Here is a 23,933-nt window from a genome sequence, read left to right as displayed (position 1 = left end):
TGAAGTCTTTCTTTTTTTTTTTTTTAATAAAGGTAGTCTTTTAATACTTTATTTATTTATTTTATTTATTTATTTATGACTGTGTTGGGTCTCTTAGTTTTCGTGTGAGGGCTTTCTCTAGTTGCGGCAAGTGGGGGCCACTCTTCATCGCGGTGCGGGGGCCGCTCTTCATCGCGGTGCGCGGGCCTTTTCACTATCGCGGCCCCTCCCGTTGCGGGGCACAGGCTCCAGACGCGCAGGCTCAGTAGTTGTGGCTCACGGGCCCAGTTGCTCCGTGGCATGTGGGATCTTCCCAGACCAGGGCTCGAACCCGTGTCCCCTGCATTGGCAGGCAGATTCTCAGCCACTGCGCCACCAGGGAAGCCCAATATGAAGTCTTTCTACCCCATCTTCTATTTTCACATCCTAGACTTAATTTTTTGCATCCCTCCAGAAATTGTAATGCATATACATATATATTTTCTTCATAGATCAAGTTATTTTATGCAGTTTTCTATATCTTGCATATTTAATTTTTATTTTTTAATGTGATAAAATAACAAAATCTACCATTTTAACTATTTTTAAGTTTACAGTTCACTGGCATTGTCCATTCACATTGCTGTGCAACTGTCACCAGTATCCATTTCCGGAACTTTTTTTATCTTGCAAAACTGTCATTCTGTACCCATAAAACAATAACTCCCCATTACCCCCTCCCTCCAGCCCCTGGCAACCATCATTCTACTTTGTCTCTATTAATTTGATGCTTCTGGGTACCTTGTATAAATGGAATCACAGTGTTTGTCCTTTTGTGTCTGGTTTATTTCACTCAGCATAATGTCCTTGAGGTTCTTCCATGTTGTAGCATGTGTCAGAATTTCTTTCCTTTTTAACATTGAATAATACTTCATTGTACACACCACCCCCCCCCCCCCACACACACACACACTGCATTTTGTTTATATCCATTCATCCCTTGGTGGACACTTAGGTGGCTTCCATCTTTTGGCTATTGTGAATTTATGCTGCTATGAATGTGAATGTACAAATACCTGCTTATATCTTGCTTTGTTCACCTGATATTTCTTTTCATATCATTTTTAATTTTTTCCGGATACTATAATATCAGGTTCATTGGGTATATTTTACTAAAATGGCATCCTTAGTCTTGGCTAACATTGGAGAATTTGTTTTACGAGATATATTGGAGAATCAGTTAGATTTTTATAATACATTTAAGAGAAAGGATTTTGTCTTTGATTGTTTTGTTTCAATATATGGTTTCTAGATGTGGCCAGTTAGATAGTGCTCTGAATGAAGCTACTAGTCGTGTGAGAACACTTGAAAATAAGAATAACTTGCTGGAAAGAGAAATGGTAAGTAAGTACTCTATTTTTTGTTCTAGTGGCTTAATGTTAAAAATGTAAGCTTTTTTATTAATTGAACTTTAGAGACAAATGAATAGTTTTATAAAAAATTGGTTATATGTTGCTTGTCTTCTCCTTTAGGATGTCTTATTGTTACGTTTATATTTTGAATGCTGCTGGCTTCATATGATACTATAAACTTTTACCCTCTAAAAATTTTATTTTTTATTTGGGATATAATTTGCATATCATGAAACTCATCCTTCTAGAGTGTACAATTCAGTGGCCTTTAGTATATTCACAAATTTGTGCGACTATCACCACAATTAATTTTAGAACATTTTCTCACTCAGAAAGAAACCCCAAACCTCTTAGCCACCTCCCCCCAGTACATGCTCTTCTCAGCCATTAGCAACCACTACTCTGCCTTCTGCTTCTATGGGTTTACCTATTCTGGGTATTTGATGTCAATGGAATCAAACCATATGTGACCTTGTGTGTCTGGCTGCTTTCACTGAGCATCAGGTTTTCAAGGTTTATCCATAGTGTAGCATGGACCAGGACTTCGCTCTTTTTTATGGCTGAGTAATATTCTGTAGTATGGATACACCACATTTTGTTTATCCATCCATCAGGTGATGGATGTTTGGGTTATTTTCACTTTTTGGCTATTATGAATGATAGTGCTACGAACATTTATATTTTCAAGATTTTATGTGGATGCATTTTCAGCTTTCTTGGGTGTATAACTAGGAATGCTTAACCTTTTCCTCTTAAATAACTTTTCTTTCCCATGCATTACCAAGTTTTATTCTTCTGTGCATAATTTTACAAACAGTGTTTTGCTGCAAAATGCCAGTTATATTCTAGACATTGTTTCTTTGTCTTTGATGGGTTTTTTGTTTGTTTGTTGTTTTTTGTTGTTTTTTGGTGCTGAAACCGGGATAGTTTTGATGGTTTTTTTTAAATGAATTTATTTATTTATTTATTTATTTATTTTTGGCTGTGTTGGGTCTTCATTTCTGTGCGAGGGCTTTCTCCAGTTGTGGCGAGCGGGGGCCACTCTTCATCACAGTGCGCAGGCCTCTCACTGTCGCGGCCTCTCCCGTTGCGGAGCACAGGCTCCAGACGCGCAGGCTCAGTAGTTGTGGCTCACGGGCTTAGCCGCTACGTGGCATGTGGGATCTTCCCAGACCAGGGCTCGAACCTGTGTCCTCTGCACCGGCAGGCAGATTCTCAACCACTGCGCCACCAGGGAAGCCCCTAAAGATGTTTTTTTAAGTTATCTTTGTCTCCTCCTGAGCTATAAACTTCATGAAGTCAGGGACCTTTCTTGTTGATCTTTTTTTTTTTTTTTTAAATTAATTGATTTAGTTATTTTTGGCCGTGCTGGGTCTTTCGCTGCCCACAGGCTTTCTCTAGTTGCGGTGAGCAGGGGCTCCTCTTCATTGTGGTGCGTGGGCTTCTCATTGAGGTGGAGCATGGGTTCTAGGCGCATGGGCTTTAGTAGTTGTGGCACACAGGTTCAGTAGTTGTGGCTCTAGAGCGCAGGCTCAGTAGTTGTGGTGCACGGGCTTAGTTGCTCCGTGGCATGTGGGATCTTCCCGGACCAGGGCTTGAACCCATGTCCCCTGCATTGGCAGGTGATTCTTAACCACTGCACCACCAGGGAAGTCCTCTTGTTAATCTTATATTTCTAGCACCCTAGTGCCTGCCATCTAGTGGATTTGCAATTAATGATTGTTGAATGAATATTGACATATCAGATGTTTTGAATTTTCTCTTTTATTTTCATTGTAAGTGAGAGAATAGGGTAAGAAATGCTTTTGTCCCTCTAAATATTAATGTGGGGGGGCTTCCCTGGTGGCACAGTGGTTGGGAGTCTGCCTGCCAATGCAGGGGACATAGGTTCGAGCCCTGGTCTGGGAAGATCCCACATGCCGCGGAGCAACTAGGCCCGTGAGCCACAACTGCTGAGCCTGTGCGTCTGGAGCCTGTGCCCCGCAACAAGAGAGGCCGCGATAGTGAGAGGCCCGCGTACCGCGATGAAGAGTGGCCCCCACTTGCCACAACTGGAGAAGGCCCTTGCACAGAAACGAAGACCCAACACAGCCATAAATAAATAAATAAATAAAATTTTAAAAATAAATAAATAAATAAATATTAATGTGGGGCAACAAATTCCAGCTATGCTTTTGGAATCATTTCCCTAATAGCCATGGTTATTTTTTCCTCATTAAAGTCATCTACAGGTGAGTCCTGGAATCAGAATGCCTCAGACAGTGGTTTTCTGTGTATTATTCTATAGGGTAATCCTTTCTAGTCTCCATCCCAGGATATAAGAGAATATCAAATTTGTTCATTTCCATTTATGTGTTTTGTTTTATTACTTTTCTATTTAATGTCCACAGATTATTAGCTGCTATTGAGACATCTATTTTTTTATTATTATTAAAAACAATGTATTATCCTTGTCTTTGTTTTGTAGAGTGATCTTAGAGAACGCTTCAGTGCAGCCAGCAGTGCCTCCAAAATTTTGCAGGAACGAATTGAGGAAATGAGAACAAGTAATAAAGAAAAAGACAATACCATCATTCGACTGAAATCTAGACTTCAGGATTTAGAAGAGGCATTTGAGAATGCTTACAAACTCTCAGATGATAAAGAAGCAAGACTAAAACAAGAAAATAAAATGTTTCAAGATGTAAGTGACAAGTAACTCAGTGACGTGGTTGGCTAAAAGTAATTTCAGATATTGTAGTCTTACAAGCTATTACGATTTTTTCCGTGTTTATTTTCATTTTATGTAACTTTGCTGTAGCTGCAAATATACGTATACTTTTCTGATCGAGTTAGTTGGGTCTTATCTTAAAGCAGGAAGTCAGGGCTTTCAGAACTATGGTGTCACTCCCACACCTTTCTGTTTCTAGCAGGGCAGCCTTTGAGCTATCTTAAAGCAACATCTGTGTGTCTGGCAGGTACAGCGGACCAGATTTAGAACAGGCTTGATAAAATTTCTCACTTTGATTTAATTTCACTTAAAATTTAGATTTGTATAACATTGAAACTGGCTTAGGTTTTTTGTTTTTTTTTTTTAAGTAAAATCTGAAAGTATTTCGGCTGTTGATATTTTCTTCCTCATAGCTTTAGATTTGATTCTTGCTGCTTTTTTTTTTTTTTTTTTTTTAAAGGATTTTCTTATTTATTTATTTATTTATTTATTTATTTTTGGGTGTGTTGGGTCTTCGGTTCGTGCGAGGGCTTTCTCCAGTTGCGGCAAGCGGGGGCCACTCTTCATCGCGGTGCGGGGACCGCTCTTCATCGCGGTGCGCGGGCCTTTCTCTATCGCGGCCCCTCCCGTCGCGGGGCACAGGCTCCAGACGTGCAGGCTCAGCAATTGTGGCTCACGGGCCCAGCTGCTCCGTGGCATGTGGGATCCTCCCAGACCAGGGCTCGAACCCGTGTCCCCTGCATTAGCAGGCAGATTCTCAACCACTGCGCCACCAGGGAAGCCCGCTGCTTTGTTTTTTAAAATTTATTTTCATGAAGGTAATACATGTAAATGGTTTAAATGGTCAAATATCAAATGAGAAACAGCAGTCTTCTTCACCTCTCCCTATCTTGGAGTCCTCTACCCTAGAAGCCATTATTTTCAGCTCTTTTAGCCATTCCTTCTAAAGTTTTGCTCCATGTTTCTAAGTAACAAACTTACATTGCTCTTTCCCCCCCCCCCCCCCCCCCCCCCCCCCGTCAGTTTCAGACATTATATATTGACTACCCTCTGTGCAAGGTCACAGTGTAGCTTTCTTATACCATTTGCTCCCCAAACAAACACTCCCCCGCTCTTTCCAATGTGATTGATATATTAAATTGATTCTGAGAAGCTTATTCTTTTACATTTGAACAACTCAGAAATTGGAGTTCATCTTTATAGTGTCATATTTTAATTGGCAGCACTTTTTCCTCTTAGTATTTTAGTAAATAATATTAAATAGCATGATTTCTAGTTAGTGGTGTCTTAGACTTTAAATATGATATATTATCATTTATAAATGAATCAGAATTCAGTGTTTCTTATGTCTATGCAAATATTTTTCAGAGCTAAGTTGCAGTGTTCAGTGATTGCATTTCCTTTCTCTTACAATTTTTATTTTTCCTAGACTTAATAATTGCCTTGTCTTTTTATCTGCTTGCTTAGTTTTTTTACATGCATAGCACTTCCTTTCCTCCTGCCTCCCCAGTATCTTTGCTTCAGTCTGAACTGATTGCCCTTGAGGTCTGATACACAGATTTCTAGGACTTGCCTTTGTCATCATCCTGGGAATTGGCTTCACTTCTTTCCTGTATTGAATCTGTCCTTTTGTGTGGATTCTATATCTTCTTTCTTGGTTTAACTCTGTTTTGCTAGAGTACATCTCCTGAGAAAAAGAAGGCATAAGAGACAAATTTTGAGGCCTTCCATATCTGAAAACTTTTATAGTTGCAGTCACACTTTACTTTTTAAAAAATACTTTATTTTTTAGAACAGTTAGAATTACAGAAAAATTGAGGAGATAGTGGAGTGTTCCCATATGCCCCACACCATTTCCCCTGTTATTAACATCTTGCATTAGTATGATACCTTGGCCACAATTAATGAGCCAATTTTTTTTTTTTTTTAATGTTTGTTTATTTTGGCTGCTCCGGGTCTTAGTTGCCACATGCAGCCTTCTAAGTTAAGGCATGTGGACTCTTGGTTGCAGCATGGATGTGGGATCTAGTTCCCTGACCAGGGATCGAACCCTGGCCCCTGCATTGGGAGCGGGGAGTCTTACCCACTGGACCACCAGGGAAGTCCCAATGAGCCAATATTGATACATTATTATTAAGTAAACACCACAGTTTATTCAGATTTCCTTGCTTTTTTCCTAATGTTCTTTTTCTGCTCCAGGACTCCCTCTAGCAGACCAGATTACATGTGGTCTTCATGTCTTCCTAGGCTCCTCTTGGCTGTGACAGTTTCTCAGACTTTTCCTGTTTTTCATGATCTTGACAGTTTTGAGGAGAACTGGGCAGGTAGTTTGCAGTATGTCCCTTGGGATTTGTCTAATATTTTTCTCATGATTAGACTAGGGTTATTAGGAGGAAAATCACAGAGGTAAAGTACCATTCTGGACATATCATACCAGCAAGCCCTATGTTTTTTATTCCTTTATAGTCATTTTAGTAAAGTTTCAGGAGGGAGTGCATATGAACACTCCGTTCAGTGTACCATATTTGTTTAGAACTTTACATGGCTTGGTTATTACTGTTCTCATTCATACACATTAACAGTATAATTTTAGTGTGTGTGAGTACATGAGCTCCTGGTTTTTAAAACTTGTATTTCTTAACATCAAACCTACAGAAAGTTGCAAAAATTGTGTGAATAATTTTCATATACCCTTCACCTAGATTCTGAAAGTTAACATTTTATAATATGTGCTTTGTCATTTGGTCCACATATAGTTTAAAGATTTTTTCAAAAAAAAAAAAAAAAATTTTTTTCCAAACTTTTTTAGAGTAAGTTAGAGATATAATGCATCTTCATCTCTAAATACTTGAAGGTCTATTTCTTAAAAACAAGGGCAGTCTTTTATATAACCATAGCAAAATTAGGAAATTAACATTAATATAGTAATCTAATTTATACATGCCATTCAATTTTTTGCAAATTATACCACAAGTATTCCTTATACCAAAAGAAACTTTTTTTCCCTTGTTCAGGATCTGATCCAGGACTACATGTTGCATTGAGTTGTCACATCTCTTTTATCTCCTTTAACCTAGAGCAGATCCTCAGTTTTTCTGTCTTTTATAACCTTAAAACTCTTTGAAGATCATAGACTAATTATTTTATAGAACTACGCCGTCTAACATGGTAGCCTCTAGCCACATGTGACTATTTAACTTTACACTGATTACAGTTAAGTAAAACAAACAGTTCAGTTCCCCAGTTGCACTGGCCACATTTCAAGTGCTCAGCGGTCACACGTAGGTAGTGGCTGCGGTGTCGGGCAGCGCATGGGGACCGCATCTGTCATCACAGAGAGTCCGTTGGCCAGCACATTGTGGAATGGTCCTTAGTTTGGGTGTGTGTTTCTTCGCGGTTAGATTGGGTTGTCGTGATGCACAGGAGCCCCTCTTAGCACTTCCGGTTAGGAGGCCCGTGGGAACTGTGTGAGTGTCAACTCCAGTCACTTGGTGAAGGTGGGGTTTGCCAGGGGTCTCCACTGTAAAGTTATATCCTGCCCCGCCTCCACTGCAGTTAACATGTAACTTATGAGAGGGTAATTTAAGACTCTGTAAATCACCTTTTTCTCATCAAACTTTTACCCACTAGCTGTAGCGTGCCCTGATGTGTCTTGCCTGAAACCACTAATTACTGTGGCGGCTGCCAAAGGGTGTTTTTTCTAATTCTGTGATTCCCTCTACATTTTACTGCAGGGAGTAGTCTTCCTTTCTTCTTTATTTCTGCTTATCAGCATGGACTCATGGATGCTTATTTTATTCAGTGAGGTAGTCTTTTTTACTCTGTTTATTATTTTGATGCTTTGTCTTAGCTTTGGCCTGAGGGGTACGTGTGAAGCTGGCTTCTGTGGCCTTTTGACAGGTTCCCGTCATTCTTTGAGCACATCTGGACTTCCTGCCACAGCCAGATGTTCCAGGCCCATCTTGTACTTTTCTAGCCCCGGCCCTAAGTCCGTCATTTTTCCCTGGAGCCCTGGTTCCTTTAAGTGGAAGATGGTATTTAGAAACTTAAGATCTAGGTATGTTCATTGCTTCTGGGATGTCATTGTCTTTAATTAAAAACCCATCATTATTTGAGTAGCAGTGAAGCACAAAGGATAGGTAGAATGTTGTTTTCAGCTGAAATTACATGAATATTTCCAGGGATAACACTGACTTTTTCCACATTTATCATGTCAAATATTTTAAGCACACAGAAAGGTATAGAGTAATGCATTAAATCCCCATATACTGGCCATCCGTAGATACTGTTGAAAGACACTCTTCTACTCCTCTCCCTCCCACCCTAGAGGTGCCTGCTATGCTAATTGTGCTCTTGGTTATCCCCACTCTGTTCTTTTTACTTCTACTATATATGCACGTTGTTTTAAACAATATATAGTAATGTTTTGTATGTTTGTAAACCATATGTGAATTGTATTGCACTGTATCCTTCTACCACCTGTTTTTCTCTCTCAACATTGTTTCTAAGATTTGCCGTGTTGATACATGTAGTTTTTATTCTTTTTTATTTAAACATTTGTATGTGAAATATTTCTGGTATATACAAAGGTATAAAGAATAATATAACACATACATGTAGACCCACCACCCACCTTAAGAATTAAAATACTGTAGATGCCGTTGAGGCCCTCCATGTACCTTTTCTGATTACCTCTGCCTTCTTAGAAGTAAATGTCTGTCTTTGTATCATCATGTTTGTATGGTTGCTTAGTCAGTGTTGTTTGTTCGGCATATCTTAAAACTATAAATGCTATCATACTGTATTTACTGTTCTGAAACTTTTTTTCCTTTGTAAGACTTATCCAAGCTGATACATACAGCACTAATTCACTTGTTTTCATCCCTGTGTAGTATTCCATTGTGTGAGTATTCCACAATTTATTTATCCATTTTCCTGCTTCCAGTTTCTTTTTGTTGCTGCTATGAGCAGCACTCCCATGACCGTTCCTGTATGTATCTCCTCTGCCAACGTGTGCAAGTACCTCTAGGGTGTCGTTGCAGTTACCAGAGCTGCAAAACAAATGACCCCAAACTGGACATATTCTGCTCATGGGCTCGGAGGTCTAGGAACTTGGACTGGGCTTAACAGGGACAGCTTATCTCGGCCCAGCATTATCTGGGACCTTAGCTGGAAACTCAGAAGTTGGGGCCTTTGATGATGGCTGTCGACTAAGGCTGCGGTTCTTTCCATGTTTCCTTCCATGTGGCCTCATTTGGGCTTCTTTGCAGCATAATGGCTGAGTACCAAGGACAGGCGTCCTGAAAGAGCTTCCTGACAGACACAGTGCCTTTCATGACTAGCCTTCTGGAAGCTTTCTAGCATCTTCTTTTTATTCCTGGTATTCTGATAGTCCATAACAGTGTTTGGGGCATAGGTTCTTCCAACCTGGAAATTAATGTCTTTTAGTTCTACAAAACTTGCTGATGTTATTTCTCTATTAATTTCCTGCCTCTCTCTCTTCTCTTTCTCTGGAACTTTTATGAGTAGATGTTGTATTGCATGGGTTGATTCTCTAAGACTTATTTATGTTTTAGTGTTCATCATGGCCTCTTTGTCCTTTATCTTCCAGTCTTAGTATTATGTCTTTTCTCATTTTTACTTTCTAAGAGCTCTTTATTCTCTGATTGCTAGTTTTTCAAAGCTTTCTGTTCTTGTTTTGTGAATATAACATTGTTATTTCTCTGAGGATATTAATAATAGCTTTCTTTTTTTTTAAAGATTTATTTATTATTTATTTTTGGCTGCATTGGGTCTTAGTTGCGGCACACAGGATCTCCGTTGAGGCACGTGGGATCATTTGTTGTGGCGCGTGGGCTTCTCTCTAGCTGTGGTGTGCAGGTTTTCTCTTCTCTAGTTGTGGCGCTTTGGGTTCCAGAGCACGTGGGCTCTGTAGTTTGCGGCATGTGGGCTCTAGTTGAGGCACGCGAGCTCAGTAGTTGTGGCACGTGGGCTTAGTTGCCCCATGGCGTGTGGGACCTTAGTTCCCTGACCAGGGATCGAACCCACATCCCCTGCATTGTAAGGTGGATTCTTTACCACTGGACCACCAAGGAGGTCCCAATAATAGCTTTCTTTTGATACTTTTCTTTAGTTTTGGTTCATTATTTCTTCTAAGTTAACATTTCATTTTGATTTGAAGTCTGTTTCATATGGAATTTTTTTTTTTCAAATGTTGGTTCTTTGGTAGGTTCACATTTAAGAGGGAGGCAGTAAAAAGCTATTTGGAGACTGTGTGCACAGATGGGACTTACTTCCTGGTACCTTAACTTACAAGCAGTCGTAAGTGATGCACCAGGCATTTGGTTAGGGAACCTCCAGGTGTGAATGTGTCTTTTTTTCTGGGGTTGTTCAGTTTTCCCAAAGAAAAGTCTTCTGGTTTCTTGTCTGGAACCTAGCAGCCAGGCTCTGGTGGCAGTGAGGGAGGGGAGAGTCAAGTGGGTTTTTTTTTTTGAAGACTTTTCCTTAGTCATTTTCTCTTTATCTCTTTGCCTCCCCTTCCCACCCTGCTATCATACTTGTGTTTCCAAAGTTGCATTTTTCTCTCACAGTCATGTCTTCTATGCCCTATTGCCTGGCTGAACAGTAACAGTCCACTGCTGTATGGGATGGGAAAAGGCCCTGGGCTCTAACCCAGGACTTTGAACCAGTTTCCTGTCGTCAGCCTTGTGCTTCAACCCTGCCCACCACTGAACCTGGGGTTCAAGTTGTGAGCCTCTCAGGGTTATGAAGAGATCAACCTACTTGCCATTAGCATCCTTTATTCAGACTCTGGAAGTTGTAGCCTTGTTGCATCTTCATTGAAATCTCTCACTCGTTGCTGTTACCTCTTTTGTTTTCTCTTTAATTGCTTCATTGTTAATTTAGTGGGATCTCTGGATAAAAAGAAAATCCTGTGATGAATCTCTCTTCTTTCACCAGAAGTCTCACTTATGTATTTTTAAATAAATTACCTAATTATATTAGACTTTGGGGATTGTACCTTTACTCTGTGGAACTAACTTAACAAAAGGTAGTGTGCAAACAATTCCAAAGAGAACAATGCAAATACATTTTAATCTTTTCAAATACTGCTTACTTAAAGGGCATTGACTGAAATAAATTATTTGTTTTACTTTCTGTTTTGAAATAAATTGAAATTTACAGAAAACTTGCAAGAACTGTCTTACTCCTATATCCTAGGATCACCAGTTGTTATTAACATTTTGCCATATTTGCTTTATCATGTCACATATATATATTTTTTCACACACATATATATATATATTTTTTTCTTGAACCATTTGAGAGTAAGTTGTAGACATTGAGCCCCTTTACTCGTATACTTTTGGTATGTGTTTCCTAAGAAATACATCCATAGTCACAGAAAAATTATCCAAATAAAGAAATCTAATACTGATGCAGTCCATATCCAAATTGTTCCTTTATGTCACCTTTTTCCCCAGTCCAGGATCCATTCACTCATCTCTTTAGTTGCCTTTAATCTGAAACAATGTGTTAACCTTTTTCTTTCATGACACTGGCATCGTTGAAGAGTAAGGGCAGTTATTTTACAGACTGTCCCTCCGTTGATATTATAATATTTAATTTTGTGGTGCAATTCTTTGTTTTTCCTTGTAGCTTTTAGGAGAGTATGAGTCCCTTGGAAAAGAACACGAAAGAGTAAAGGTAACAGTTGATCATTCATGTTCTGAACTTCCTGTCGGGGCAAAAGCATTAGTTTGGAAGTAGAGAGATCTGACCCTTTCTCCCTTTCTCTTCCCCTCCTCTGTCCCCATCTGGCTATTTGAACTAGACCGCTCACTTAACCTCTCGTGTCAGTTTCCTTATTTTCAAATATCTGCCCATTTAACTCACAAATTTGTTGAATTTGTTAATTTAACAAATATTTATTGAATGGCTATTGCATTTGAGATGGGATGAAATTTTTAGAAGAGGGTAAAATACCATACAAATGCAAATAATTATTTAATACTACTTAAATATAAGGTTTTGTTTAAAACATTAGCTTTTTGTGGGGTTGAGTTAATTATGTTTAAATTCTTAATTAAAACTCTGTTTGGGATCTACGTATTTGAATTCAGTGAAACCCCCCAATAAGTAAGTGGGGTCCAAGTAGTTCTGTTGCATAAAATGCAGGGTTGTGATTATTCAAGGTTAGTGAAAAGGCCTGCATAGCTAGGTAGCCAAGATGTCTGGGGTTTCAGGGGCCAATTGTTATATCTGAAATCTCATCATTGCAGGTATTCGCTTTGCCATTTACTGAGGTTTTAGTCAAGTTTGTGTTTAAAATATGTCCATTTTAACACTGTTTCTAATCAAGCAAAGCATAATAGGCTTTGCTTATTAAACAGGGGGCTTACACACAGCTATTTGTATAAACCAGTGTTTTGCTCTTCATTTTTTCCCTTGAATTATGTATATTGGCTCTGTGGCTGATGCCATACTTGCTGAGTATCTGCATAATTTTCTTTGTAGCTCTCTGGTGTAGTCTTAGATTAGTTTTATATTATGCATTTTAAAATAAAAGGAATACATCTGAATATTTATCTTCAGTTATCTGAATTTTTCCTTTATTTTCATAGGATACATTAAATAAAACTGAGAACAAATTGCTTGATGCACATACTCAGATTTCTGATTTGAAAAGGTAAAATATATTGTCTTACTAATAAGCAAATGCCTCTATAAATGTTCTTTCAGGCCTTAAATATGTGTCTATATTAAAAGTGATGAAAGAAGCTTTTCTTGGGGATTTTTAAGCACTTTGAGATTCGATTTTAATCCTCATCTTCCCTTCACCTGGAAATACATTTGATTTTAGCCAAAGATTTTTAAATGATTAAAATATATTGGTGGCTGTGCCTGAAAAGTGTGCATGTCCCCAAACATTATGTATTTACTTAGCATAGGTAACACCTAAGTGATACTAAATCATTGAAAAGAATTTTAAGCAGTAGTCTAATTCACTGAATTATCTTTGTGCTCCAAAAAGAAACTAGCATTCACACCAATTTTGTGGTTATCTACTTTCTTAAAGACCTGGTTTGGGGACTGTATTCATGATCTGATTTGCTTACTTAGGGAAGGAACAGTCGTTAAGTGGTCCCTATGGCAAATGATTAGATATTTCTAATTGGCTTTGGCGTATATTTTTGTAGTTTTATTTGGAGATAAGTGATGTCCCTGATTTAGAGATTTTATTGCACTCTTAAGGACTTCTTATAGGGAAGAACAGGAACACTGTCTAGCTTTCTTGTCTGCTCAAGTCTTTTCTGTGAAGCATTCAATTCTAGGGATCGTTTGTTATCAGTTTGGTATAAGCATTAGCCCTGTTAGAGCTTTCTCCCTCAAACCTTCCTTGCAACAGAGTAGGTAAGAATTTAAGTTTAAAAGATGAGATGGAGACATATTCAAAGTTCTAAAAGACAGAAAGAATGCCAAGATATCCGCTAAACAATTAACTGGCCAGAGTGCTTATTTTCTCTTGGTAAGCTTGAAGATAAGCTTTTATTCTGAACACAGCACAAATTAGATGAGCTGCCTATAGGTTGAGAGTTGTTCAGAACAGGAAGTTCTTTTTAATAGCTCTGCTTTGGATGGTAAGCCTGCTTCCTCTTTTGTGCGAGCCTTACCCGTGTATATTTCGTATGAATACATACATATTAGAATTAAACATGTTAGAATTGCAATTTATTTGATTACTTGAATTTATTTTATTTTTATTTAATTTATACTGTGTGTTTTTATCTGTAGTAAAATTTCTAAATTTTTTTTTTTTACTTTCTGTATTAAATGTATTTGTTGTTCCCTTTTCCTTCACTTGTAGCATATGAAATGCTCCTTTCTAGAGTTTTTTCTATTTGCCTTCCTATTTATTCTCTCTGATTTTTTCCAGCTTTTTAAAGTGTAATGTGGCTTTTTACTATGAAAAAGGTTTATGCATGTGCAGGTCTTTTGTCACCCCTTTCCTAGAAGTGTCTGTTAAATAAGTAATTTGTAGTTGAGCTGTATTTTAAGTTTGTTGAAATGTACTTAATTTATCTTATTGCTTTTGAATTAGAACAATTTCAAAACTTGAAGCTCAGGTCAAGCAAGTAGAGCATGAAAATATGTTAAGTCTTCGTCATAATTCTAAAACTCCTATGAGACCCTCACGTGCCAAGTAAGTTACTTCGTTTAATCTCTCTGTAAAGCTAGTAATAGGTGCACCCTGTAATTGAATTGAGACACTCATCTGTCTAAATCGTGAGGAAGACACAGTTAAATGTCATCACAGAACTTGATGCGTAAAAACATCTAACTGTTAGATATTGTGAAAGCTCATATGCAGAGGCATTTGCCGAAAGGTAATGTAGAATCAGATTGGGAGTGAGGAGAATTGGGATGTTTTATGGTTTTTGACTCTGCCCAGCTGTGTGACCTTAGGCAAATCACTTAATTTTTTGGAGCTCAGTTTTATGATCTGTAAAAACAAGGACATTGGGCTAGAACATCTCAAAAGGTCTTTTAGCCCTAAACTTCCAGAAATTTTATTCCCATGTTAATGGAAGGAATTATAAAGATTGATCTGCATTACGTTGTGTGGATTTTTCTTTTTAGTTTTTCCAAATTAGCTTTGTTATAATCTAAGAGCATTATCTTGATGATTTATTTATACAGTAAGTTTTTTTCATATTAGAATTGTTTTTATTGTGATTTTGATGTAAATAAAGAGTATTAAATGCGTAGGTTATAACTTCCTAATATTGATGTTTTATCAGAAAAAGATTAACTTGCAAATGTTAACCTAAGTTGTAATTGTCAAATTAGAAACTTTTTCTAGATCTTTACTAATTAATATTAGTAGGACATAATGAATTATTGAAAGATAAGATAATGTAAATAACTGAAATTGGACATTCGAGATTGAACAAAAAGGAGGGCTAAAGTTGGAGTCAGGGAAGGGCCTTTCTGTGGAGGGACGCATTAACGGAGAGGGAGACGTGCAGAGTCGTTCAGGTGGGAGATGTGGAGGGAGGGGTGTTCCAGGCAGAGACAGTGCTCTTGCTGAGTCCTGAGGTAGGAAAGAGCTTAGTCTTATGTTTGAAGAACCCAGAGGAGGCTCATGTGGGATAAAGGAGCCCCAGATAAAATCACAGACCCATCATACATAGCTTTCTAAGCCAGGGTCAAGGGTTTGGATTTTACTCTAAGTCCATTGGGACACCTTTGACGGGTTTTATATAGTAAAATTGTGTCACCTGATTTCTGTTTTTTTAATGCACCTGCCATGAGGAGGGGAAAAGAGTAGAAGCAGAGAGACTAATTAGGCTCTTGCAGGGCTAGGAGAGAGATGGTGCTAGCTGGGTGGTGGCCATAGAAATGGACAGACGAGAAGGATTTGAGAAGATTCTGGAGGGTAGTAATCACCAAACATGGTTATGAATTGGATGGCAAGGTAAGAAAGGGAGGCATCAGGTAAGTCCTTTGTTTCTGTCTTGAACAGCTAAGGGTGTCACATTGAACCAGGGAGGAGATGGGAAGAGCAGACCATGGGGTAAAGATCAGAATTTCCGTCTTGAAGGTTTTAGTTTGAGATTCATGTAAATTCCAAGTGGAAATCAAGCAGGTGATGATAAATTTCCGTTTGGAGTGCAGAAATAAGGCTGGAGTTACAGATACTGGAGTCGTCGTTCTAGATAGGGCTTAAAGCTATTGGATGGATGCGTGTGTTTAGTGAGAAGCAAGCCCAGGACAAAGCTCTGAAGAACCCCAGTGTTTTGGTGTTGGGTAGAGAAGGAGCTGGCAAAGGAACCTGAGAAAGAGCTGCTGGAAACCAGGAGAAAGACTGAAGCAGCTGTTGAGAGAGCCAGTGAGATGAAGGACGAGGGTCTGTTGGATTTGTAAGCTGGAGGTTCCTGATGACCTAGAGAGCAGTTGGCACGGAGTGATAGAAGCGGAAACCAGTTGTGAATGTATCGAAGAGTGAATGAACACAACCTAGATGTCTAACAGCCTGAATGTCAGTATATTGTGATACATTTATGCATAATACTGCTCAGCATGACAGTGCACAGACTAGATTGGGGGTTGGCAAACTACAGCTCCCCAGCCAAATCTAGCCTACTGCCTGTGTTTTTTGTTTTGTTTTTTTTTGCTCCGGGCTGCACAGCTTGTGGGATCTTAGTTCCCTGACCAGGGGTTGAACCCGGGCCCACGGCAGTGAAAGTGCGGAGTCCTAACCACTGGACTGCCAGGGAATTCCCATACCACCTGTTTTTGTAAGGCCTGTGAGCAAAGAATGGTTTTTGTTTTTAAATGTTTGGAAAAAAAAAATCAAAGAATAATATTTCATGACACCTGAAAGCTATATGAAATTCAGCTTTCAGTGTCCAGAAATAAAGTTTTATTGGAACATACCTAAGCGTATTCATTTGTGTATCGTCCATAGGTGCTTTGTGCTGCAGTGACAAAGTTGAGTAGTTGTGACAGAGACTATCTGGCCCATAATACCTAAAATATTTATTATCTGGCTCTTTACTCACAGTTGCCAACCCCATAACTAGCCTGTCAACATGGTTTAATCTTAAGAACATAATATGGAACAACAACAAAAAACTAGTTGCAGAAGAAATTGGGTACTAGTTATATCGACTTTAGCATGTAAATCAGCTCTGCAGATCTTACGGGTCATACAGATGGAGTAAACGTGTAAACGCACTCATGGGGATGCTGAACACAAATTTAGCATGAACAGTTGCTTTTGGGAAGAATGAGGTTGGAAAGGTACGCGGGGGACTTCTGTGGTATCTGTATTGTTCCGCTCCATAGAATTCTAAAGGATATACAGCAGAGAATCAAGATTTTATAAAGCGGGTTGGTTGGTGCCTGAGTATCATCTGGATGTCTTCATGCTTGAACTATTTTACATTAAAAAAAAAATAAATTTATTTATTTATTTTTAGCTGCGTTGGGTCTTCGTTGCTGCGCACAGGCTTTCTCTAGTTGTGGCGAGCGGGGGCTACTCTTCGTAGCGGTGCACAGTCTTCTCATTGCGGTGGCTTCTCGTTGCGGAGCACAGGCTCTAGGCAAGTGGGCTCTAGAGTGCAGGCTCAGTAGTTGTGGCGCACGGGCTTAGTTGCTCTGCGGCATGTGAGATCTTCCTAGACCAGGGCTTGAACCCATGTCCCCTGCATTGGCAGGCGGATTCTTAACCACTGTGCCACCAGGGAAGTCCTACATTTTTAAAGTGAACAGGAACCAATAAAGGATTAGTATCCAGAATATAAAGAACTTCTACAAGTCAATAAAAAAAGAGAACCTCCTCAATAAAAAAGTGATAAAAATATGAACAAGCTGTTCACAGAAAAAGAACCCTAAATGGCTAATGAAAATGAAAAGATGCTCATTTCACTAATAATCAGAAAATTGCAAATGAAAACAGTAATGGGATACCACTCACACCATCAGACAGGCCAGTCATTGTAAAATTTCACAAAGATATGAAGAAATAGGAACTCTCAAACTACTGGTTGGACTGAAAATTGGTACAGCGCATCTGGAGAGTGATTTGTCAGTATCCAGTAAGACTGAAGATGTGCACACCCCAAATTCCACAGTTCTAATGTAAGGTATTTACCTTTGAGAAATTCTGACACATGTTCATTATGGCATTGTTGAAAGGTGATACATTAGAAACTAAACATCCACCAACAGGAGAAAGGATAAATGACTTGTGATGCAGTCATACTGTGGATAAACTATTAAAATGGTAGAGCTATATATATTAACATGGGTAAGTCTCAAACATAATGTTGAGTAGAAAAAGCAGCATTAAAAGGATGTGTACATTATGCCCTTTATGTAATTTTAAAAATGCAAACAACCATATATATGCTATTTATGTCTTACAATTAAAAACACATATGGTAAGATGTTAGCATTTATTAAAACTAAGTATGGGCAAGTGCTTGTTATAGTAATCTTTGTAATTTTCTAAGAATGTTTGAAATGATTCTTAATTTAAAAATTGAGGGGAAAAGGAGTGACTGGGAGCTGAAATGAAAATACTGATAGATAAAAGAGGCAGCTCTTAAAAAGTTTGGTTGTGAAAGGGAGCAGAGAGAGGAAGACAGAAGCTCCTGTCTCGTGGTTTCTATTTTCTCTCTGGAGTGTGATGCAAGGTTATCACCTGACAGTAAAGGCTGGGGCGAGAGGTTTGAGGAGAGTGGAGAGGGTGTCAGATAGTCATATTGGGGAATCGGAGCTCCTTAATTACGGAAAGATGTGTTGGCAGCCAGTGTTGGGCGTCCACTTGAGATAGTGATAGTGATTCTGTGGTGATACCCCGGTCTACACAGCTGGGCAGCTTTTTTTCCAGCAAAGCTCAACTGTAGGAGTACAGACACAGAGGAAAAGTGAGCTCACTGTAGTCAGACAGGCTTAGGTTTTGCTGCCAGTCAGGTGCGATGGAAAGTGAGCAGGGAAGGGGGTCCAGGCGATGAGTACTGATTACCAGGAGTGTGTGCTGGGGTGGCGGTGGGAGTGGGGTGAAGAGGAGCCCGAAGGCTAGGAGGGGCTGGTGCACAGGGAAAGGGAGGCCCAGGGTCGTGGGCGTCGCGGTGAGAGCGCTGTGGGGATGCTCGAGCACGGGAGCCACAGGATCTTTGGAGCTTTGATTTCTGACGGGCACTGTCTTCTCTGGGATGGTGCACCCAGTGAGCGTCCTCTGCAGGGGCGACTGAGGAAGGGAGTCGAGTCGCTGGCGGGAGTTCGGGGCAGCTCCCGTGTGCGCGTGGAGGGCGCGGGTGAGGGCAGGAGGCGGTGTGGAGAGGATGAGGCCTCGAGTGACCGGAGTGTACGGTGCGGTGAGCCTCAGTCGGGCCGGGCTTCACAGTCTCAGGGAGGAACGTCATGGTCTAGAACTGCGCTGTTCAGTACAGCAGTGCCGGCCCCCACAGCTGTTAAAAGCTAGCTGCGTTGCAAGCGTTCACGAGCTCGTGTGTATGTGGCCGGTGGCCACGGTATTGGGCTGTGCACATGGAGGGCGTTTTCTGTCTTCACAGAAAATTCTGTCGGCGGTGCTGGTCTGGGAGGAACAGGCAAGGTGCTCTTGCTTCACCGCAGGGCCCTGAGCTCGACGGGGCATAAAGGGTGTGAAGTGCGGTGAGGGGCTGGGCCGGGGTGTTCGGAGCCAGGTACACGTGACAGTACCTGAATCTGGACTGTTCTTCTGAAACCAAGAATAACAATTCATTTGGAGCTGAAAACTGTAAAATAGAGTTCATCTAGCTAAAATAAGATTGTTTTATGCGGTTCTTAAATTCCTGTGTAAATGTGGAAATACTATTTCAGAGCAGGTTGTTTTCTGTATGTGCTCAGTCTACACTGGAGTGCAGACCGTGCAATGCCTGAGAACACTTTCGTCCTCACAGCACGCTGGCGAGCTCTGACGTCAGCCGGCGGAAGTGGCTGATCCCGGGAGCAGAACATTCCATCTTCACCGGGCAGCCTCTGGACACGCGGGACAGCAAGGCAGACAGCCACCTGGAGGACACCTGCCTTCCTGGGTGAGACAGCTCCGTTGACGATCATATTTAGAGACTGTTAGGTTTCCTTAGAGATTTCAGTTGCCTTTCAAAGTTCAGGAAGTTGTAAAGAGCCATCTCCTTGTTCCTTTTATGTCTTAATTTTGAGGATCTGATTTTTACTTTATTTTGAAAGGCTAGTGCTTTTCGGAAATTTTCCTTTTGTAGGCCGTGCAGAGCTATCTCCACCTGTGCCGCTGGCGTAGTGGTGTGCCCTGTGCACGGGCTTGCAGTTAGGACACGGGGTTGGTCCCCAGCCTCCATATGGCTGAGCCCCCATGAGCAACCTCGTTCATTTACTCCAGAGTGCCGTATAAATATTATATTTCTGTATGCTCTAGGCTGTGAAAAGGATTGGGAAGCACTGGTCTATTCTGTACAGGCTCAATTGTATTGATTTGCCTTCTAAAGCATACGTATTCATTGTGGAGTAACTGTCAACCCTCATGTTATTCCCCTAGTAATCCCAGTAAACCATCTTAGTTCAGGCTGCTACAACAAATTACCCTTGACTGGGTGGCTTAAGCAACAAACAGCTGTGCCCTACAGTTGTGGACGTGGGCAGTCTGAAACCAGGGTGCCAGCATGGTTGGGTGCTGGTTCTGTCCTCACACGGCCTTTCTTTGGTGCATGTGTGCAGGGAGAGATCAAGATGGCTCTTCCTTATTTTATAAGGGCACTAATCTCAGCATGGGGGCTTTACCCTCATGATCTCATCAAAACCTAATCACCTCCAAAAGGTGAGGACAAGAATTCGTCACAAGAATCGCATTCAACATAAGAATTTTGGGGAGACGCAGATATTCCATTCATAGCACCGTGTGTCTTGCAATTATTATTTAAGGTACCATTCTCCTCTGGAAAAGGATCCTTCACCTGGAAGTTCACCGACAAGTTTATTGATAAAAAAACAAAGAGACACTTCAGACACACCAATCATGAAAGCTTTGAAAGAATTTGATGAAGAAAAAGTATTTAAAAATTGGGGCACACAGACAGAGAAAGAGGATACCTCAAATAGTAAGTATTTTATTCCTTGTTTGATAGAAATATAGATATATAGGTCTCTTCCCCTTTCTCCCCCAATTATATTACCTTCTTAAAATGAAATGCCTCAAGTAATAAAAAGTTAAATTTATTTTTATGCTGTTTCGGCCCCATTGCAGACAGTTGAATCCCCTAGTTGTTAATTTTTTTTTTAAAGTAATTAATTAATTAATTTGGCTATGACGGGTCTTAGTTGCAGCACACGGGATCTTCATTGGGGCATGTGGGATCTTTTGTTGCGACGTGCTGGCTCTTCATTGTGGCGCTCGGGCTTCTCTCTAGTTGTGACGTGCGGGTTTTCTCTCTCTAGTTGTGGCGCTCAGGCTCCAGGGCGTGTGAGCCCAGTAGTTGTGGCACGCCGGCTTAGCTGCCCCGCGGCATGTGGGATCTTAGTTCCCCGCCCGACCAGGGATCAAACCCCCGTCCCCTGCATTGGAAGGTGGATTCTTTACCACTGGACCACCAGGGAAGTCTCCCCCAGTTGTTAATTTATCATTGTCATCACATGCGTACCTTTTCAAATGACATATTACGTTCTGATTATTAAAGATTTACATGGCATTCTTAAGGATATTTGAAAACTTTCCATATCAATTTGTCTTACTTGCACACATCAAAAAGTTATGACAGGCATTTGGTGTTCATAAAGTGAGATGTAACATTTCCTACTCTCCCTTTCTTGGTTACTGAGCATCTATCAGTAGGACAAGAAGTATGTTTAATACTGTTTATTTCACAGGTCCGGGCACTTGTACTTTCTCTGGTGCTTATTTGGTTGGGCCTGCTAATTATGTCATTAACATCTTTGGCATTGCATTTCCAAAGCAGTATCCGCTAGTAAATAAATTAGTGACCTGCTTTCTAAAAATAAACTCTTGAAAAATCACCTTGAATGCCAGTTGTAAACAGAGAACCAGAATGAATTCATTAAAAACTCCCGCGTTTTTCTTCATCAAGCATTTTTTAGCATTGTAATGTGGTGCATTTTGCAAGTAATCATTATAATCTAGATGGTGAGAAGAATTGCTTGCTTGGTGTAACCATCTGTTAATAAAAAGCGGATAACTGAAGCTAGGTTTGTTTTGTTTTTTTGTTTTTCTTTTTTTACATTTTTCTGTTACAGAACTAGTGACTCCTCGGCAAACTGACACTTCAGTCAATGCAAGTTGGTCCCCAGAGAAAGGTGCCCAGCAAAGACAAAAGAGATTTAATTCTGCTTCACAGAGATCGTCATCTTTACCACCTTCAAATCGTAAATCAAGTACTCCAAGTAAGAGTTAGAGGTTTATGTCTCTCGGGCTTGGAAGAGTGGCATCTGAGCCATACACACTGTTTGATGCTTTCTGTTTCCCTTACACTCTTCCTAGCACCTAGTACAGTGCTCTGAACACAGAATCCCTAAATATGATCTTGTTCAATAACACCGTCTGATTGCACAGTTACTATGACTATAACTGAAGAAATTCTCACCATTTATCAAAGTGAGATTTTTGAGTGTGTCCCACAAATGTTTTGCAACTAATACCACTTCACAGTTTTTGAGACAAACTCAACTAGATATTTTGACAGCTATCTAATTAAACATTAGTTCAAACAAATTAAGCTAGCCTGAAAAATGATGTCTTTTTCCATATATTTACCTAAGGTTACTCAGCATTAGTCACCTTTTTCTTTAGCCAATTATACGTATGGTCTTAAAGTTAAGCATTGGGCTTCTGTATCCTTAATTTCCATTTCCATAACTGCTGAGGAGATTTGTGTATGACTGTGTTATTAGGAATGTTCACTAGTGCACTGGTGTTTCCATCTTATTTCCAGTTGACTTCTAAAATCCTGAAAAACCAGTTTTGAGTCAGAGTGCTGCAACTACAGTCTGATACACTAAAATCTTGCCAGTGGTTTCCTCTAGATGTTAGGATTATGAACTATTTTTACTTTGTATACTCTTATTTATCTTTCAGAAAGTTTTACAATGAAAATGTATTCTTAGTTAGAAATAAGGTACTGAAAAAGAAGCTATGCTCTGCCAACCTAGCACATACATAGAAGGAACAGACTGTCTCCTCTTCGTTTTCCTCTGTAGCAAAAAGAGAGATTATGTTAACACCAGTGACTGTGGCTTATAGTCCAAAGCGATCCCCTAAAGAAAATTTGTCCCCAGGATTTAGTCATCTACTTAGCAAAAATGAAAGCAGCCCGATTCGGTAAGTTCTCTAAAATTGTTGAATAAAATATATATAGTATTGATTTTTTTAAAATGTCAACTTATGCCTCTAGCTGTCACTAATTCTTCAGTTGTTAATGGGGATTCTGTGGATTTAAATCATTTAAATAAATGTCATACTAAAAATAAAAAAGTACTATAATACGTGAAAACAGTTTTTAAGTATGTAAACTGGCTACTATAAAATTTAAATACTGCCTCAGAACCTCTTCCAGCTTTTGGATATAGAATGATAATTCTTTGTTCTCCTGAAAAGGTATAAGATACAGGGGAAATTGGGGGCCATTTGTATGAGAAAGTGGGCTGCCCTGGTATGGCCCTGGCACTAAACATAAGTTTACCTGTGCTCCTGAGAAAGCTGTCCCCTCTGAAGTGTGGTTGGAAGTGTGTGCTGTGGTGGGAAGACCACTGACTCCTAAGACATGAGAGCTGGTGGCCCAGCTCCGGCAGGCTCTTGGGGAAAACTACTGAAGCACATTGAACCTCAGTTTCCTCTTCTATAAAACGGGGATAATAATGCCTACCTGCTTATTTCATATGGTTGTTACAAAGATCGGATGAGATAATGTATTGGTAAACGCTTTACGTCGCCAGTATGTAAATATAATTTTGTGTTAGAAAATATAAATTAAATTTCAGTTTTAAAAAATTATATGACCACCTTTCTCTTTTAAAAATATGTGAATACGTAAGTTAACTGGATGCCAGCTCATCTTTCTAGTGGAGATAGAGAACATCAGTTAACACTTTTTTTCTCACAAGTAACTTGCTTCATTCAATAGATTTGATATACTTTTGGATGATTTAGATACTGTTCCTGTGTCTACAGTACAACGTCCCAATCCAAGGAAACAACTCCAGTTTCTTCCTCTAGATGACTCAGAAGGTATCTTTTCCTAAAAAATTATCAGTTATGGTTTTAGTCTTTCATTTTGTGAGTTTCTGGTATCTTTTCAAGGTTCTAAATGTCATTA

General features: G+C 39.7%; 1 protein-coding gene across 13 annotated transcripts in view; it reads left to right on the top strand.

Moving 5' to 3' along the window:
- Positions 1-23,933, top strand: part of MPHOSPH9 (M-phase phosphoprotein 9) — a 55,877-nt gene that overhangs the window by 24,385 nt on the left and 7,559 nt on the right. For 12 of the 13 annotated variants that reach the window (XR_009005016.1, XR_009005017.1, XM_007189601.2 and 9 more), the window contains 10 exons: positions 1,271-1,358; positions 3,838-4,053; positions 11,740-11,787; positions 12,705-12,769; positions 14,183-14,284; positions 19,536-19,670; positions 20,533-20,708; positions 21,859-22,005; positions 22,819-22,939; positions 23,742-23,845. Coding sequence is in view for 11 of the 13 variants with exons in the window: in XM_007189601.2 (XP_007189663.2) it covers positions 1,271-1,358; positions 3,838-4,053; positions 11,740-11,787; positions 12,705-12,769; positions 14,183-14,284; positions 19,536-19,670; positions 20,533-20,708; positions 21,859-22,005; positions 22,819-22,939; positions 23,742-23,845 (1,202 nt within the window). In the remaining 2 variants the exon portion in view is untranslated. Of the gene's footprint in view, positions 1-1,270; positions 1,359-3,837; positions 4,054-11,739; positions 11,788-12,704; positions 12,770-14,182; positions 14,285-19,535; positions 19,671-20,532; positions 20,709-21,858; positions 22,006-22,818; positions 22,940-23,741; positions 23,846-23,933 lie in introns of those variants that run through there. The other variant, XM_057526265.1, reaches the window with a different exon arrangement.

This window comes from Balaenoptera acutorostrata, chromosome 13 (genome assembly GCF_949987535.1).
Source record: "Balaenoptera acutorostrata chromosome 13, mBalAcu1.1, whole genome shotgun sequence".
In the NCBI taxonomy this organism is placed as follows: Eukaryota; Metazoa; Chordata; class Mammalia; order Artiodactyla; family Balaenopteridae; genus Balaenoptera; species Balaenoptera acutorostrata.
The sequence above is the reverse complement of the archived record's forward strand: the minus strand, read 5'-3'. Positions and strand labels throughout refer to the sequence as shown.